Below are 20,510 nucleotides of genomic sequence, written 5' to 3' on the forward strand. Positions count from 1 at the left end.
ATAGTGAGAAAATTAGACTTAAAATTAGAATTAATTATGACAATTCTCACCATGCTATATGGGTTTAGCTATGTTAATTTGTTAATTTGTAAGCAGAGCGACCAATGAGAGTCCAATTATTAAGAAGGCAAGGAACAGTGTTCCCTCTTCTCTTCAGAAATTGCACTTTCCTCTTTTAAATCAATAATAATTCTCTTTTTAATCAATGTAAGTGGAGGTGACCCAGGAGCTGGCAAGGAGCCTGAGGGAGATCGTGAAGGACCTGGCATTTTGGGCTAGGAGAGATGCAGCTGTTTCCCAACCCCCTCCTGACCCTAGGCAAAGCACCTAGTGTCTCCTGACTAAATTAATGACTGATGACAACAATAAGGCCTACCTATACACATTCCAGACAATTGCTGAGAGAGTGCTCTGGTATAAGAGAGAGCCTTGCCAAATCATATCCCCTTAGCTAACGGAGGAATCCCAGCTGGGCTACTTCTCTCTCAGTGTGGAGAGCACCAGTGACTACAAGAAGTTAAAAGTGGGAGATCCCTGAAGGAGTCTGAACTGCCACGGCCGCTAAATACCAAATCTAGGCCCACCCTGGACAGACCTGAAGAGAGCTGATGGCACAGCTCCTCTGAGACACAAAGCTATACATACAACCCAACCAGATAACAAAGGAGCAGGCTGTAGAGCAGGTCACAATACACAGATTTGTTCAGACCCTACCTAAAGAACTACGAAAGGTAGCTTTAAGAAACCCGTTCCATTAAGGACTTGATTTAAACCACTGAAACAACTGAGGCCCCAACCAACAGTACAAGGGTGAAGCCAGCCTGCCAACCTTCTGCCCAAAGAAATCCCTGTGACGATCCCATGCAGGCACACCCAGTCCCACCCTACTAACACTGCAGCTCCCATCACTCCTCCTCCACAGACATGCCCAGGTGCTATCTGATCCTGGATGGCAAACCTCTCCAAGACTTCATGAACTCTGGAAACATGGTGAAATTGCTTTTTCCCAGCCTGCTGCCTGATCACATGGGGAACTATGCCACCCTCCCCATCACTTGCATACATGGACATGTCCAGTGTGTAGCAGCCACATGCGTCTGGCTTGTTTCGTTACGTACTGAGAACCGGAATTGACAACATGACAACATAAACATGTCAATACTGAAAAGCTCAAAAATTTTTGTTTACTGACAAATGTTTTGAATTTGACTGCTTGAGTTGTAACAAATCAGCTTAGTTTAGCACTTATCTCAAGACATTCACATAAGAGAAAAACATTAAGCATTTTGAGTACCTGTATCTGCAGTAAGGCACACTCATCCTCCAGGGGTTTCTTGCAGGGCAACTGTTTTTTACTCAGGTTGATTTGTCTCCTCTCCTCATTAATTAGCATCTTAAGAGAGCAGATCTCCTCTTCCAGAGCCTGTATCTGTAGAGTCCCCTCACAGATCAGACTCTCCTGCACATTTACCTTTGCATAGAGGACACACATCTCCTCCTCTCTCTCCAGGAGGTGCACACCCCTATCAACCACACACATGTATGTAGAAACTCAAGAGACAAGTAAGCAGAAGAAGGTATCAGAACATCCACTGGCCCGTGACAATTGTCCGGATCAGTTGTCAGTTCAGAATGATTGGCTAAACAGTAAGCAGCCAGCACTGTACAGCTGACAGTAAGCATGTTGCACCATGGGGCAGAGAGAAAGCCCCATGTAGGTGTGCCATTGTTTGTGCTCATTCTCGCTGCAATTCACTACCATATTTTTGAAAGAAGTGGATATCACGATGTGACGGATTCTAGAGATCAGGTCGGGTACCACTAGACTAGAACTCACAAGACTCAACTTTTTGTTTCATTTTTACAAAACAAATTTTTTTATGAAGTTTCATGTTGGAAAAAGTAACAGAATATAATGGTTAATATTTTATTGTTAGTGCTGTTCTGTGGACTGGCCCACCGTTCATTGCGGCTCTGGACAGAAGCATCGTGGCTCTTGCGCATGTGCAGCAGGTCTTGTTCCTGGGCACTGATCACTTGTCCGAGTTTAATAATCTTGAGTCTCTGTTCTTCACTCTTGCGCTGCATCTCTTGAAGCATCCAGGTCACCTTGGCTACGTCATTCCTCAAGCTATCCCTAATTGTGTGGCTGTGTACATGCTTCAGTCGAGACTTCTGCAGCAGCCTATAATAGACACAGCAGTGTTGGTTGCATTGACCTATAATGGTGAAAGCATTGACAATGTTAAGTTAAAGTGGATAGTAAAGCTGCTTTCCATGCAGTTGACCCGTGCATTTCCCAGCCACTGGTTAGGGCAGTGGCAGCACAGCAAGTGATAAGGTTCTGTGGTGATTCCAGACTAACACTGTTGTGCCTTTGAACAAAGACCTTTAATCTACAACTTCTCCAGTCTCTGTCCCCTCTTCCTTCCTATCTAGGATCTGCAATAAAAAACCTCCTATATTTCCTCTTGAGAATTATTAAAGTACATTCAACATTTAATAATATATAAGCACTCTCAACAACATTGTGCTAGATGTCCAATGATAGAATAGATTCTTTTTTACAACATTAAAAACACAACATGCTTGTAAAAAGTACACACAATTAACCAATTGTATTTAAAATTTGCCACACCACCTTAGCCCCAAATCACTATGGATCAGTTGTTTAAAATGCTGCTTTTGTCTCCAGACCTGTCTTTTCTGATGGTTTCACTGTGGAGAATCTCAATCTCATTCTTCAGAATTTTGAACTTCTCCCTCATCTTGGTCGTGCGCTGGGTTGCAGTCTGTAGTAGGTTTACACATTTGTTTCGCTCTCCCTTGGTGGTATCATACAGCTTCGCGAAAACACAGAGTCTGATCACAACAAAGGCAAATTACAATCACCATTAGCACTTATAAAATAACTGCCAGATTCTGGTACTGTTCAAAAGAATGGACAAAAATGACTGCATACAATACACCTTACACACCATGATTTAAACTCTACTGGAACTACTTACCTTTCCTCCAACAAAAATCAAAGGCATGGATACACCCCAGATGGAACACCAGTCCATCACACTCAAACACATACACAAATACATACACATAGGGGCAATTTAGTGTCATCAATGCACTGGCATGTTTTAGGACAGCTGGTGACAAATCTCATGAAAGCAGTGGATAACATGAAACTCCGCACAAACCTATGATTTGATTCCATATGTTGCTGTATTTCCTTTTGAAACAGGAAGTCTGGCCTTATTTGGCTTTGTTGTTTAGTTAAGTTTAGTTTATTTAAGATCAGTTTCATTCTTTATTCTTGGGGCACTAAAGAACTATTAGATGTCACCGCTATAAGAGCAAGCTGTTTAATCTGAACCTATTAAAAACCTGTGGCCTGATTTGAAGAGAAGAGATGAGCCCACCTTTGCATACATAAGAAGGAGCTCTGCATGGAGAAGCAGTTCCCTCTAAACATCACGAGTCCTAAGATCCCTCTAAACATCAGTTTTGTTTGTTATTTTCTCTAGGGAAGGCTTCATCAGATATTAATTAGGCAGGTGTAAATAATTTTGAAAGCAGTGTTTTGCAGATGAAAGTGCACTAAATAAAAACTTTGTAATTTAGAAAAACAAACATATTTAAATATGTTAAAGCTCATATGATTCATTGCATATACAAAAGTTCTGTAGTACTATACATTAATAATTTGGGTATAATTTGTATGATTAATAAAAAGTATATCATATATAACAAAATTCCAACAATAAAACTACTGGCCAGGATGCAACTGCTTTCTCTAATATGAGGTAATGTGTAGTATGAAATTGATAATCACATATATGTTTTTCCATCACAAGTCTTCCTTTTTATATGCATAGCAGAAAAGTTATATGCTTTCCTTTTCTCGCCATCACAGAAGGAGTTATTCACCTTGACTGAATCTCCTGGTATTGTTTCTTGTGCTCCAGAATCTGTAGCTGTTTTCCTCGGATGTCCTGTTTGATCTGGTTGCATCTCATCTGTAAAGATGTCTTCAGTTAGCACTTGTGATATATTATGACACCTGAAGAGGAGTCGAACAGCTTATTTTTCAGTGGCAAGATAATAAATCATATTATAAAATGTAAAGAAAATCAAAGCAATTATTGCTGTAAAGCAGCACTGCTGCTGCCTCGGGGCTCCTGCAGGGTGATCAGTACTGAATTACCTTATACCAATTGTTGAATTATCAAACCTGATTGATCAGTAGGTGTTGATTAATTTCTATAACAGTGCCATGTTGACAATAGCATGTAAGTAGCATGTAGACCGTAATTCAACCGATAGTATTGATATTAATGTGTGCATTCTAATACATTATCACTTCTATAGCAACAGAACTTGTTTGACTTGGTCACAGGAAAGTTTTCAGGACAGAAGAGTTTGTGCTTTTTGGTTTCTTGATAACATGACATGTTGCAGTTATTTTGTCTTATTAACTGTAAGAAAGAAATATAGAGAGGCTTGTGAGGGAACTGTTTTATAGCTGCTATATTGTAAGTGAATATAGCAGAAACCTGTTCCAGCATGACAATGCCGCTGTGCACAAAGCGAGCTCCATGAAGACATGGTGTGTGAAGGTTGGAGTGGAAGAACTCGAGTGTCCTGCACAGAGCCCTGACCTCAACCCCACTGAACACCTTTGGGATGAACTGGAACACCGACTGAACCCCAGACCTCCTCGACATCCCAACATCAGCGCCTGACCTCACTAATGCTCTTGTAGCTGAATGAACACAAATCCCCACAGCCACGCTCCAACATCTAGTGGAAAGCTTCCCAGAAGAGTGGAGCTCATTATAACAGCAAACACAGGGGGAACAACTCCATATTAATGGCAATGGTTTTGGAATGGGATGTTCAGTGGTCTGGTGTTCATATTCTTTGTTCATAGTGTAGCTTATCATGCTTTATGTTTGCTGAGATCCTGGGCATCACCACTGGTATCACTAACAATATAATGCTCCAAAAATTCAATAGAAATTATATAAATATATATAAATATATAAATATCTCATGTTAAAAAAAAAAGCAAATCATTTAAAACCCTTGAAGTGTGAAATCATCCAAATTCACTGAGGCTTAAGTACATCACAAAATATATGCCTCTTTTTGATTGCTTATTGTTCTAAGAGATGTTTCCATCCTGTATATCCTGTTAGAAGCATAAAGAGGCACTGTACCTGAGCTTTGAGCAGCTCTCGGCTCTTCTGATCTCTCTCGTCTGCTTTAATGCGGGTCAGGGCATGAAGGTGGTGCAACTCCTCATGGTGGCGGTTGCACTCCCTTATCAGAGCCTGTTTCTGCTCTATACACTGCTCAACCACCTGGGCCTCAACACCCGAGACCGACTGCTGCTCAGACAATTCAAGCAGAAATGGATACACACACACACACATATATATATATATATATATATATATATATATATATATATATATATATATATATATATATATATATTACACATATATACATTTAAACTTTTGTACACTATAAGATCCTGTGTGCCGAAAGATTACCTGATGGACAACTTTCAGTTTCAGGTTGTCTACTTCTGTTTGCAGATCATGGATTTTCTGTAGCAAGTCATCATCCTTAGGCATTATATCCCTCTGGAAGAAAACAATTATGCTTATCAGTGACATATTTAGAAACTAGGGAAGCACCAACGCTACTTTCACAGTTTTCACAGTGTGTTAATAAAACAGTGTGCTATTTAAAAGATATAGTTATTTGGACCATATGAAACTATAATTACATACATCATGAGAGGAAAATGGACCTTGGTTCTCAATCGTTCTACTTTGTAGAGTTAAGGGTCTAAATTTTAACTTTTTTCTAAGACTATAGATGTTTCTATTTGTATTAGATGTAAGTGTCATTCATTCTAGACAAGTTAACCAACCAGCACAACACCATGTGCTCAGTTTTGCATCAACGAAAGCATCATTTGCTGGTACAACACTGGCATATTGCTATTTTGCTTAACATTCAAAATCTGTACAGTGAGATATCAACTATGAAATATCAACACCAGAGAAACACCTTCACCGAAAACATCACACACAAAATACCAAATTTTTGCAATTGAACAGGAGAAGAAAAATGAAGAATGCAAAGTATGTGTCAGAATGTGAGAGCCTGAGGGACAGCGAGACACTGAGTGTCCTGCACACACCCTGAATACACACACCCTGAACACACACACCCTTAATACACACACCCTGAACACACACACCCTGAATACACACACACCCTTAATACACACACCCTGAATACACACACCCTGAATACACACACACCCTTAATACACACACCCTGAATACACACACCCTGAATATACACACCCTGAATACACACACCCTGAATACACACACACCCTGAATATACACACCCTGAATACACACACACCCTGAATATACACACCCTGAATACACACACCCTGAATACACACACACCCTGAATATACACACCCTGAATACACACACCCTGAATACACACACACCCTGAATATACACACCCTGAATACACACACCCTGAATACACACACACCCTGAATACACACACACCCTGAATACACACACCCTGAACACACACACCCTGAATACACACACCCTGAATACACACACACCCTGAATATACACACCCTGAATACACACACCCTGAATACACACACACCCTGAATACACACACCCTGAACACACACACCCTGAATACACACACCCTGAATACACACACACCCTGAATATACACACCCTGAATACACACACCCTGAATACACACACACCCTGAATATACACACCCTGAATACACACACCCTGAATACACACACACCCTGAACACACACACCCTGAATACACACACACCCTGAATACACACACCCTGAACACACACACCCTGAATACACACACACCCTGAACACACACACCCTGAATACACACACCCTGAACACACACACCCTGAACACACACACCCTGAATACACACACACCCTGAATATACACACCCTGAATACACACACCCTGAATACACACACACCCTGAATACACAGACCCTGAATACACACACACCCTGAATACACACACACCCTGAACACACACACCCTGAACACACACACCCTGAATACACACATGCTGAATGATACTTACCTATCAGGGTGTTTTGTTGTTGTTGTTTATTATGTTTGTAATGTTTAAATGTATATATATGTGTGTTATTTGTATACATTTTGTTTAATCTGCACTATTTGCTTTGGCAAAAATGTGAATTATAACATTCACGCCAATAAAGCACTGCTGAACTGAACCGAACTGGAACTGAGATATTTAAATATTCTGGTTCATCCAAATTCCAAATGACTAAAATATTTTATCTTTAATAAGAACAAAGAATAAATAAAGTGCAGGGCACAATGTGTGTGCATATGTGTGTGTGTGTGTTTGTGTGTGTCAGTCCATAATGATAGGAATACAAAACTGAAAACTGCAGTTTTTTCTATTTAAAAAGCTAAAAGAGCCAAAATATTGATTAGGGGTTGCTGTAGGCATAGCATTATTGACTATGTACTGTGGTAAAATACAGTAGAAGTCTTATTTTGAATTTTTATTTAGTGTACTACTCTAAGTCTCTCTTTTTTTTTTCTTTTGCTTTTATGCTTTCATCTATTGAAAATGACAGCGTATTTCACCTGTAAAATGCTCTCTGGTTCACAGTTTTTAACTCCCAGTTTATCTGGCTTTTTTAAATGGGTGGTTTGGATTCAGTGGAAAACCTCCTGCCCCGAGAGCGCTGCTCAGGAAAAAATGCCAACTTTGAAAGCATGACCAACACTCAGGTAATTTAAATAATCTGAAGGCATCACTCAGAAGTCAAGTTAAGCACCCACCTAATCGAAATCGCATCTGTCTGAACTCACACAACATTCCCCAAATATCTCCTCAAGAACTTGAGTAACCAAATATTGTGAATTAAATTTTTAACTCTAAAATCCTTGATGTATACTACAGTGAAACAAGCAGTTTGTTACTGCCAAATGGTACGTGACTGCATAGATTGCTATGAAAACACTAATTTCACAGAATTAAACTTCCTGTTCTATAATTGTCCATGTATGCCTCTCACGCACATCCCTCTCTCACTTCCCTTTAATTACTTGAACTTTTGTGATCTTTTCTGAGCTGATGTTTTTCATATACCCATAAAAGAGATCATAGCTATAATACTTGGCAGCATTTACAGTACTGAGTTAACGGTGTATGCCTGCGATTGTCATGGGCAGTCATTTAATCATTTAATAATGCTTTGGTTTCCAAATTTCATAACAAACTTTACTTAAGTACACGTGACACTGTTTCTGACAGTCGGTGAATCTTTCCCAATGCAGAAAAGCCCAGTGTAGATTTTGTCGTTAGGGTAGTTGTTGGTTGTTTGATAAACAGCCACGTTTATCTCCACACTCAAAGCACTCACGGGTGTAGAAGAAGCAGTGCAGACTGACCTGGTTCTTCGTCTTGTTGTAGAGCTCCTGAATGTGGAGCAGGGCATCTTTAGACAAAGTGTGCTGCAGTAGCATGTTTTTTAACCTGCGCTGCAGCCGGTCCTTCTCTTGCACCTTCTTAACAAGGCTGTCATGAAGGGTCTTTCTCTCCTCCATGATGTGGTTCAGGTTGATTTCCAGCAGACCCCTGAGTGTGAGAGAAATGATTACAACATAGTCAGTATAAACTTTGTTTTTTTTTGTGGCTATTTTTTTTTATGGTGTATATGATTAAATATTAACAGACTGTAAAATGTCCATTATGTAGCTTTAATCAACAAATATGTCAACATTTAATTTTTAATTTATTCACTTGAATAAACTTTTATTTTTATCATAAGGATTGATAACAGTAATCCAACACCAATCCAATCCCCAATCCCCAGCGCCAAACTACCATACCTCATTATTCCTCACTATATCTCTCTCACTAGTGAGTGACACTTTCAGTAATTGCTTTACCCTGATCAGGGTCACGGTGGATCCGGAGCCTATCCCGGGAACGCTGACTGTGAGGTGGGAACACACCCTGGATGGGACACTAGTCCATTGCAGGGAATCCTGCATATATATATTGGATACATACTGTATCTAATGTGGTGTAACTAATGCTGTAGCAATATCAATCATTCATTCATTCAGTAACCACTATCCTAGTCAGGGTCGCGGTGGATCCGGAGCCTATCCTGGGAACACTGGCTGCGAAGTAGGAGAATTCACACCAGATTGGATGCCAGTCCATTGCAGGACACACATTCACACACTCATTTATACCTAGGGGAGATTTAGCATAGCCAATCTGCCCACCTGCATGTTTTTGGACAGTGGGAAGAAACCAGAGAACCTGGAGGAAACTCATGGGCACATGAGGAGAACAGGCAAGAAACTGTAAGTATACAGTAAAGCGAGTTCAGAATCGAACCGGGGACCCTGGTGCACTAATGTCAAAAAAATGAATTGAACAGTCTTTGTGCAATTCCCACCTCTGTTTATCATCCAGTTCTCCAGGCCATTTTAAATTCAATTTCATAATTCAATATTATGAGACTCATGTCATAACCTTGAAGATGTTTTGTCACTTCTTTAAGGGACTTCATCCCTTCATCCCATGGTCCGTTCCTGACTGCATGGTCCGTTCCTGACTGCATGGTCCGTTCCTGACTGCATGGTAGAACTCCAAACTGCTACTACTCCAGTTGACTAACACATTTTTTGTGTTGCCATACTGTGCAGATTTAATTTATTTTTTGTTAAGTGATTATGCAATGATTATAACCTAAATGCAATCATTACACTCCTGGGCAAAAAAAAAAAAAAAGGGGGGCCACGCCCAAAATGGCAGAATATTAAGCTTTTCCCCAAACAGTTCACTGAAGCAAAAGTAAACCAGTGAATGGTGGCACAGCAGCTGTCAGGAGTGCATTTGGGCTTGGTCCATTTTTCTTTTGGACATTTCGACCTAAATGAAACATTCAAAAAACATCCACTGTTAATGATGTTAGATGATTTCCACCTTTGCTCAAGGAGGACAGCCTCCTCCTCCTTGGTCATCTCCTTTTCTTTGAGTAGCATGCTTCTCTCTCTCTGAGCCACCTCCAGCTGAGCCCTGCAGCCCTTCAGCTCCTTCATCACGCTCTTGCACTCTTCATCCAGCTGCCTGCAGCCCACCTGTGTCTGCTTCACCCTCTCCGCCAGCTCCAGCAGCTGCCTCTCAAGTGCAGCCTTCTGCTTCTGTACATTCCTGGTTCATACAGAAACATGCACACACACACACACACACACACACACACACACACACACACACACACACTAGTTACAGTCTACCCAGCACATTATGTAAGCACTCTTTGAAGGTTTTTCCATCACCAGCTGCTTTGAGATATGGAGATTGTGTTATGCACCAATTCAATAGTTTTAATTCAATTCGATTTTATTTGTATAGCGACATTGTCACAAAGCAGCTTTACAGAAATAAATGGATTCAAAAAATAAATAGTAAATATGTGAATTTAACCCTAATGAGCGAGTCAGAGGTGACGGTGGTGAGGAGAAACTCCCTGAGACGACATGAAGAAGAAACCTTGAGAGGAACCAGACTTCAAAGGAAACCCATTCTCATCTGGGTGCAACGGATAGTGCGATTATAAATCCATCCCTTCTACCTTTTACTAAAAGGTTTTACAATAATATACACAACAACTTCGGTGTTATGAATATTAAAAAACAATTCTCCCTCCAAGACAATATTATTCACATGTATGAAAGATATATTTAAAGCAGGCAACATGTATCATATTGCATCAGCTTGTTTTCCAAGATGCGGTCCACATGTGATTCAGTTTTGTGCAAATAGATATCTTTAGGTTAAGCTTTAGATATTTAGCTTTGAGTGATGAGTGTTAGTTTTGAGGACTGGGGACACATCTCTGTGCAGTCTATAAGGAAATCCATTTGTAAATGTTTTAATTAGCAATCAAAAAAGATGTGGGTATCATGGGGGCATGGTTCCAGATTTTACCTATAAATTGAATTCATGATTGCCTCCCAAATGTAGGAATATTATAGCAATACTGTAAATCTTGAGAACAGTAAAGCAATGTGAATCATTAAACACTTCATTTATAATTGATATCACAGAAATGTTACATGTTATTGACCTGAGGGTAACTATGTGAGCTCCATTACAACAGCGATTATGGCACTTACTTCATTTTGCAATTGATCCTCTCAATTTCTTTCCCCAGTTGACCAGGAATGGAGATCAGCTGAGCTAGTTCAGCCTGGTGACAAATACAAAGAAGCCATCAAAGGTCACTCACTGTGACTGAGAGGATGACAGTTAGTCACTCATTGGCAAATGTAACTCACCTCTTTGCTTTTGATCATTTCATTTTTGTCCTCTAGCTCCTGTTGCTCCTCCTGCAGCTGTGTATCACACGCCTTGATGCCCTCCGTTAATGTCCTGATCTCCTGATGCCTCTGGGTGATCTCCTTCTTCATCTTCTCACAGCTCTCCTTCAGAGCCATGGACCTATTCTCCTGCTCCTGGAAACACACACACACACACACACACACAGAGTTTTGTACAGTCTGCCAAATAATCCTAATCACACTGAGCCCCTACTTACACCTTGCACTTACGTGAACCTGAAAATCAATATATAGGTTACAAATGATCTTGTTTCTCTGAGGCCAATATGAGCAGCCATGCTGAGGCCCACTTCCACTTCAGTGAATACTGATTACTATAATAATCTATAATCTATATTTATCTATATCTATAAATGCTGAGATTTGACAATGCTTTATAATGTGTGTAGACTAATGACAGTACTGCCTTCAATACTCAGTGACATTAAAATTCCACTGTGGTTTAAGATAAGCCTGTAATTAATTCTGTCAACTGTGCCATTTGTCATTTTCCCACAATAATGTGATGCTTTTCTCATATTAACCAGATGTTTTCTCGTTATAATGAGATGCTTTTCTTGTTAAAGCAAGATGTTTTCTCATTGCAACAAGATGTTTTCTCATAATAAAGAGATGCTAAATATGATTTTTTTTTTCACGTGGTAGGATAATGCTGATTTATTTTGTAATTCAGTCTGTATATTGTTGAATGACAATTACCTATAAAGTGAGAACTGTGTGCATGCCACACCTCATTTGCATTTAGTGACAACCACAAAACTCCAAAAATGGTAAAGTTCACAGATTGCTGAAAGCATGAAATTAGGAGAAAACGGTGAAAAAAGAGAAATTTCTCAGAGGCAGAAGTGGAAGTTATTTTGAATATTTAAAATATTTTAGCAGCGTAACAGCACCTGTAAAGGCTAAAAAATTGGGGATAACTTACAGAAAAGATTAATTAGGTGTGTAATACGTGAAGTGAAAGAAAATTGTTTGACATGAAAACGGAAAAAAATGGTATCTACACTGTGCCCAGGTAATCATAGACACCGAGCACATCCCACAGTGAAACTGCTATGTTTAATTGTTTTAAGTGTCTCAGTGACTGTTTCTCACGCTGACGTGCTCTTCATTCTCTCACACACTTCAGACTCTTGCACTAATGAGTCCTTCCCAGTGATGTATTCAGATGCCTGATGATGGCATGCAGCACAGTAGGGAGTATACAGCACACTGCAGACTGACACATACCACATCGGTCATCAGTTGTCACATCGCCATCGGCGCCTGCCTTGAACTCCATTCCCCAGTATCCACCACACACTTGATTCCAACTCCATTTCCCATCTGCCTTTCAAACTACAAACCAAGTCAGTTTTGTAGTTCACCAGACTTCATTCACTCTTTCTGAAGTCTCACTCCAACCACTGTTCTAGTGATATCACTAAGCCCTTTGTTTTTCATTCTTGTTTCTGGCTTCGACTGTAGTTTCTTTGTTGACAACCCTGTTGGCCTTGTTTAACCCTGTTTGCCAATTGACTGATCTTTGCATGTTACCTGACTACAATTTTGGATTTGCACTTTGGATTGCTTGCCTGTTTTGAATAAACCACTTTTATCCTATCCAAATCACCCATCTAAAAGAAAACTTCACCATACGTGGATAAACAACAGTTAGCAATACTTCACATTATGCTATAACGATCAAGCCTCTTTCAACACGCTCGTTGATCTCTCAATTTGCTTGGATGTTCTGCTCCACAACCAAAGAAGATAAGTTGCAGGAAGCTCAGAGTAATCAGCAACTCAGAGCCCATGCAGATTGAGCAAGTTGAACTTACTCCAGCAGAGCATTAAACACAAAAGGAAAGGTCTGTGTTTCTACTGCAGAGCTTCCACACATCATGTAGCCCATGATCTACTTAGATCTACATCTACTCACTCCAACACAATGAGTCTCACTCTACCTTTTTCCCTTTTCTTGAGAGTGATAATCTGATATTTAGACACCTTCTAATTGACACAGGAGCTTAGCAGGAGCAACTTATTGGCGCACATCCTTATCAAAATGTCTTCAACTAAAGCTTCAACCACTTTACACTAGGTTCTGTGTTCAAATGCTGGATGAAGAATTTGTTGGAGGAGGCACATCACACATTCCACTGCAGATGTCAGTATAGAAGCTAAGGCCATGTGTAATTGTCATTTGAATACAGTATCATAATTCATTGTTTTAAATATCTTATGTTAGTTTTTGTCACATATCAGTGAACTGAGGTATGTTTATTTTGAAACCTAATTTGCTGCGCTTGTGAACTTGTCATGGCTGTGTGAAGTCTCACAACAGTCTCACAATACTACTTCAGATAACAGGTGTACCACTCAAAAAGTGTAATGTGTTTTGATACAGAGCTTCTAAACCATCTTGCTGCAGTAATTTTTCAGTAGGTCTGTGGTATACTTACAGCAGACTTTGGTTGCCTTTCGTACTCTTTCGTGAGACAGATCTTTTCCTCCTGGAGACTGAAAAGAAAGAATAATGCCAGAACATTTTTTCCCTTGTGGACTATAACAGACTAGTGTAGAAAACAGAACAGTGATAGAAAAGTATAATGGAATATATGGTGAGCTTGACTATATCTTGCACACACACACACACACACACACACACACACAGAGTTTTACAATTTTAATGCTATAAAATTAAATTATATACTGTATCTTGAATTATTTACCCCTGTTGAACTTTTCCACATTTTGTCATGTTACAACCTGGAACCGAAATGGACTTAATTCGGATTATTATTATTATTATTATTATTATTATCATTACTAAGTCATGAATCTACACAGAATCACATAATACTGAAGTGGCAGAAAAAAATCAATATAGTTTGCAAAATTATTTACAAATAAAAAAGCTGTGATTGCACAAGTATTCCCCCCCCCATTATACTGTCACAACCAGTTACCATCAAATCTCTGATCATTAATTAATGGAGTTCACTTGTGCACAGTGAAGCATGTTGGTGGTAGCATCATGTACAGAGCTGGTTAATTCTCAGTCTAATTTCAACAAGTGATCATCTCATATTCTTTCCATTTTTTATTTTTACTAATGGATTTAATGTTGCTCCATGGGATGTTTAAAGTTTTTTGGGATCTTTTTTTAATCAAACCCTGACTGACACTTTGTCCCTTGACTTGTTTTTATAGCTACTGGTCTTCATGATGTTTGTTCAGGTACAGGAAAAAGCGTATTTAAACTAAAATCACCTGATACTTTAATTGCACCTAAGTGGTGACTGGTTGCACCAGAACTAATTTAGTTAGGGTGTTACAGCAATGGATGTGAATACTTAAGCAACTTTTACAATTTTTATGTTTTTATTTGTAAATCATTTTACAAACTATATATTTTTTTTCCCTGCCACTTCAATATTATAGGCTGTTTTGTGTAGATTCATGATATATAATGCCAATTAAGTCCATTTTTTCCAATGGACTGCATTAGTGAATACTAATTCAAGGCTCTGTAATCTGGGGGAATTTACCATACAATACTAAGAAAAGAACAGAATGTAAGGATTAAGACAAATCGAGTGGTACTCAGAAGAAAGCCCCCACCACTCGAGTTTGTACTGCATCTGGTGCGCTCTCTCCTCAGCCTCTCGGAGCTTGTTGTGAAACTGTAAGAGCTGTTGTCTCATGCAGCTGCCATCCATGTGCTGGCCTTCTTTAAATAGCTCTGCCTTCTCCAACTCATGCTGCTGCCGCATCAGCTCTGCATGGAAACACTTCGCCTCCTGCAGCAGTTTCTGCTCAGACTCCTGAGCACTATAGAGGAAGGAAGCCTATTAACAACTGATATGGTGTGTATTTTCCGAAGTGTTACTTGTCTACTGATGCTATCTGGATGGGCTGTAGCCACATATTAGAGCTGTTGCACAGTGTACTTCTGTAAGAACAGTGTAAGTTGGGTCCACTGCTTGGAAATGTAGGTCCTATAAGTCCATTTTTCTTTTATCAGTATTTACTCATAGAAATAGCCACACAACAGCCTATTACATGGATGTAGATTTAGACCCCTAATGAGTAAGCCAGAGGTGATGGTGACAAGGAAGAACTCCCTGAGAGGATATGAGAAAGAAACCTTGAGAGGAACCAGACTCAAAAGGGAACCCGTCCTCATGTGGGTGACACCGGATAGTGCCATTATGAGTCATTACTCTTTCACAGCTGTATACTATAAAGTGAATCAGTCCTACGTGTGTAGAAAAGAACTTCAGTATAAGAATCAGAGTCATTTTTGGTTTCATTAGAGTTTTTAGCTTTAAGTCTATGTGCAAACAGAAAAATTATAAACAGAACATGCTGGCTGTTTTACATAATAGCTAGTATAATGGGTGAGTTGCTGGCAAAGATGTTACACACTGGCTGATGTAGCTCTTACCTTCTTAATGTGTCATGCAGCAAACTGAGGCTGGCCTTTAGTCGGGCCATTTTATCTCCACTGATCATGTCCACTAAGAAAAGCTAAGAAAGATTTGAAGAAAAAAAATTAAACATTACAAAATACATATAAATACAAACAAATAAGTGTGAATGTGGTTTATCTGAAAGCTAAACAAGTCCAAATCTCAAAGGATGATCATGACTAGCCCAAAGAGAGCTTACATCTGATTGCTCACACTAGAAAAAGGTGCAAAGTAAAGGCAAACTCCATCTCTGGATTTATTTTAAAGCAATTTAGCTTGACAGGAAGCGCCACAGAAAAAAAATAGCTGAATATGATGCAACTGTCAACCCAAAAAGCTGCCTACAGTGTGTCCATCTACTACAACATTCCTGCTGAATTATACAGATGTATCATTAAAAAGCATCACATTCCACAGTGATGGGTCTACTGCCTGATTATTATTATTATCATGTTTAGGGCTTTTAATGAGTGAAGTCTAACAAACATTTACTTAATTTACTTCAAACCTACAGAATCAGGCACACTACAGATATCAGTTGGAACTGCTGGTTATAAAGCTTGCCTGGAAGTTTTTGTGTTATTTTGGAATTCTGTAGAATTTAAAGAGATTTCCTGAAGCATATTTAAGTCTTTTATGGATTACAGTGACTTATGACGTGTGTGGGAAATTGGCTTTGAAGTAAGACACAGATGGACTGAATAGTGGACTGTTTGGAATGCATGCTCCAGTACTGACACAAAATATAAAACGTCTCTGATGCGTAGCATGAAAAGGTACGAGTAAGATCATAATCCTTGCAGGTTTTCAATATCCAAATACCAATTATAAACATAAGATTCATAATAGCTAAACAAGTATCTATTTTATGGTCTATAAAATGATCACTGCCAAGTAAGGACTCTGAGAGGGCAAACTGTAAAATATAAAAATCAAGCATAAAACATTTGTAATGCTGTGTACACACACATTTGTATAAAACACACAATGATGTGAATGTAGCACTTTTTCCATCATGAATGTAGCATGTGAAGTGAACTGTCTTGCTGATAATAAGTTTTATGAACTCCATTATAACCTGAATTCTCTTTCCACAGGGTTACACGACATTTTGTAAAATGAACAACTTTGGACAACGTTATAAGGCATCCGACATAAAACCTGTGCCAAATCACACATGAGGACCAGCGATCTGCTGTGGCCACCCCTAAAGGGAGCAGCCGAAAAAAGCAGAAATGCAAATGTTTTGAAGTTTTGGTCATTAATACAACATTTTTGAAATTACGCAAAATTTGGCTAAATCAAGGTGTAAAAATATTTAGAACAATTTCAGAAAAGTTTTCAGTATGGCACTAATAGTCAGATGGTTGCACCACATGATATTTTGACAATACAAAAAAAGACTGGAAGAATTTAAGTGTGTACAGTATATGGAGCCGTACCCGATATGTAGTATGGCTTATTATGGATTTTTGGATTTTTTTTTTTTAAGGCAAAAAAAGATGGACAGAAAAAGCCTGTGTGGCATCAACTCAGTGACAGTCTGCTTTTACTAAAATACACATGTAAACAGCACACTCAGTCTCTACCTGGTGGCAAAGGAAATATAATGCTATAATGTACTTTGAAAGTGAGCTAGAGATAGTGGCATTTTGTCCTCTGTACTGTATCTGTGTAGTGAGGAAAAGGAGGAGTTTTCCGACTGGCTTTTTTTTTCCATTTCAGCTTTTTCTAGTTCTTATGCAATTGTGCTGCCCCACCCACCATTCCCCTATCTTCCTCACTGCTCTTGTATTTATATCACTGCTGACACAAGCAGAGCCAGTTTTCCCATTCTCTCTCTTACTCAGCTCACACTTTCTGGCTGCAAAATATCATGCGCCTGTGTGTGTATATCATGCTCATAGCTGCACATCTGGGCTCTGAAGCTGTGCTTAGTGGTTCTTCTGGCAGGGTGGAGAAGACATCGCCCCCTGAGAGCTGCTCCCAGGTGAAGATGAAACCTGCTGGCCAGTGCGGAAATGAAGAGGAGTGCCCCTACCAGATCACCATTCCTCCTCTAACCATCCAGCTGCCCAAGCAGTTCCAGCTACTGAAGAAAGCCATGACGGAGCTGCAGAGCATGAAGGAGACAGTGAGGCAACTGAAGAGTGCCTGTCTAAGCTGCAGCCTTCAAAGGGACAGTACAGAGACACAATACAGAGGAGACGGTGGAGCAACAGCACCCAAAAATAAGAATTCAAGCAATGCCATCCAAGAGATGCAAGTGAAGATGACCAAGATGTCCAACAGCCTGAAGAACGCTCACACACATATCAAAGACCTACAAGGAAAATTTGAGATGCTCAGGCACCCTAACATGACCGAGTGCCCTTTGATAAATTCACCAATACGTAAGTCTCAAACTATTTTACTAAGCTACAACACAAATGGCATAAAATAAAACAAAACATAAAAAAATGATAATATATCTTCCAAAAACATCAACTGGGCTAGGCAAATTATTTTTTAATTTTCAAATTTCAATTTTGGCAATTTCTTATTTTAAAATAAAATAAGAAATTACCAAAAATAAAATCTAAAATAACTCAACACAATGATGAGCAATAATAATTACTGGCCACAGATTGGCCATACATAAGCCTAAGATTAATGATTTGATTTTCTAATCTGACTTCCCCGTCTTTATCTTGTTTTAGACATCATAGCACCTAGAGACTGCTCAGACTACAGTGTCATGAAGAACATGAAGAATGGAGTCTATAAGGTTACCCCTGATCCCAGAAATGGGACCTTTGAGGTTTTCTGTGACATGGAGTCCAATGGTGGCGGTTGGACTGTTGTGCAGCGCCGAATCAATGGCAGTGTGAATTTCAACCGCACGTGGGCTGAGTATAAGAATGGCTTTGGGGACCTGCGTGGGGAGTTTTGGCTTGGAAATGACCGTATCCACCTGCTCACCAGGGCCAAAGACATGGTGCTGCGCATCGAGCTCGAGGACTTCCAGGGCGTGCATGAGTATGCAAAATACGACCTTTTTTATGTATCAAATGAATTCCTTAAATACCGCCTGTCCATAAGCAAATACTCAGGGACTGCTGGTAATGCCCTGCATATCGACAAGGACTACAACCATGATCAGATGTTTTTCACTACGTGGGACAGGGACAACGATATCTACTCGTCGGGAAACTGTGGTGCTTACTACGGATCGGGCTGGTGGTTCAATGCCTGTTTGTCGGCTAACCTCAATGGCAAATACTACCACAAGAGGTACCTAGGGAAGCGAGATGGCATCTTCTGGAGCACATGGCCCAATATGCCCAAGGAGCACTACCTGACCAACAACAGGCAATCATTCAAAACTGTCAAGATGATGATTAGGCCAAAGAACTACGCCCCATAAATTAATAAGAGCATTGCTACAGAAAAGGACAGCCAGATAATGAAGCATCTCATGTTTAAAATACAAGTTGTTCAGGACAATCAATTTTTAAAAAATGAGAAGTGAACTGAAGAGTGTGCAAATGTTAAAAAATCCTAATTAATGTAAGTACTCCTTCCTCTGTCTAATACTGCCATCTGTTCTGTAATGGAGTTTAATAAATCTAGGTCTAATGGAACTTGCTACATTTCTTGTATCGCTGTAGGTAAAACCCCAGACAGCCTTGATGATTTTTTTTATTAGATATGTATTCTATTACATAATATCACTGCCATACTGCAATAAACAAAACATTCTATGTAACATTAAATAATAGCAATAACAATGTGCCTCTGTTCTTTTCTACTGACACACTAATGCATTAAGCATAAAATAGTCATGTAGGGCAAAATGTATATAAAATATCAAACTTCTGCACATAGTCTGTATGTGGTAATTAAGTATGCTTAAGTGGAATCGACCTTGGAAAAAAACAACTGTTTTTTGATATTGACAAATTAACATTTTTCATATGAACAAAAACTGTATGTGAACTGGAGCACTTCTGTATAGTTCGTATATATTTTAACTTGGTATCATAACTATTAATGTATATGCCAAGTCAAATTCCAATAAAAGTTTATCATTGCTTTTATTAAACTTTGTTTTCCAAAGAAACCAAAAGAAAAAAAGATGTTATGATTGTGCAACTGTAGCTTTGTAGTGTTTGTATGCAATGACACTCATTTTACACCAACATGGGGAAACAAAATAAACACAAATGCACACTGGTTATACCTTCTCACGCTGTCTCATTTCACTTTTTTTTTTAATTGTAAAATGTAAATCCACCTCATAATTGATAACTGAATACTGAAGTTGCCAAAACAGATTAAAATCAAAGTGCGCTGTTGCTCTTTCTCCTGCTGGTAGCTTATTTGGAAACGCAGCTGAGACGTTTCCAGCATCGCTATCAGTGAGTACCAAAAAACATTTACTCGTACTTGTACTCAGTCTGAAAAATGGTATCAGTGCATCCCTAATAAATATATTATTTGAAATATGGTTTATTCTGTTGATGGTGTTGTGCCTTTCTCTTTAATACATCTTTACGTTTAAAGCTTTTC

The 20,510-nt window shown here is 39.2% G+C and overlaps 2 protein-coding genes across 2 annotated transcripts in view; one reads left to right on the forward strand and one right to left on the reverse strand.

The window, feature by feature from the left end:
• ccdc146 (coiled-coil domain containing 146) overlaps positions 1-20,510 on the reverse strand; it is a 29,806-nt gene that overhangs the window by 3,724 nt on the left and 5,572 nt on the right. Inside the window, exons 3-15 of the mRNA XM_026918922.3 lie at positions 15,935-16,017; positions 15,109-15,318; positions 13,947-14,004; positions 11,440-11,616; positions 11,278-11,351; positions 10,085-10,312; positions 8,533-8,719; positions 5,556-5,648; positions 5,217-5,387; positions 3,925-4,013; positions 2,698-2,862; positions 1,961-2,185; positions 1,295-1,523 (exon numbers count right to left, since the gene is read on the reverse strand). Of these exons, the coding sequence (XP_026774723.2) occupies positions 1,295-1,523; positions 1,961-2,185; positions 2,698-2,862; positions 3,925-4,013; positions 5,217-5,387; positions 5,556-5,648; positions 8,533-8,719; positions 10,085-10,312; positions 11,278-11,351; positions 11,440-11,616; positions 13,947-14,004; positions 15,109-15,318; positions 15,935-16,017 (1,989 nt within the window). The remainder of the gene's footprint in view (positions 1-1,294; positions 1,524-1,960; positions 2,186-2,697; positions 2,863-3,924; positions 4,014-5,216; positions 5,388-5,555; positions 5,649-8,532; positions 8,720-10,084; positions 10,313-11,277; positions 11,352-11,439; positions 11,617-13,946; positions 14,005-15,108; positions 15,319-15,934; positions 16,018-20,510) is intronic.
• On the forward strand, positions 17,765-20,174 carry fgl2a (fibrinogen-like 2a). Its single transcript, XM_026918924.3, has 2 exons — positions 17,765-18,352; positions 18,659-20,174. The coding sequence occupies exons 1-2, from the start codon at positions 17,836-17,838 to the stop codon at positions 19,363-19,365; spliced, it is 1,224 nt and encodes a 407-aa protein (XP_026774725.1). The 5' UTR covers positions 17,765-17,835; the 3' UTR covers positions 19,366-20,174.

The sequence above is a fragment of the Pangasianodon hypophthalmus genome, chromosome 9, assembly GCF_027358585.1.
Source record: "Pangasianodon hypophthalmus isolate fPanHyp1 chromosome 9, fPanHyp1.pri, whole genome shotgun sequence".
Taxonomy (NCBI): Eukaryota; Metazoa; Chordata; class Actinopteri; order Siluriformes; family Pangasiidae; genus Pangasianodon; species Pangasianodon hypophthalmus.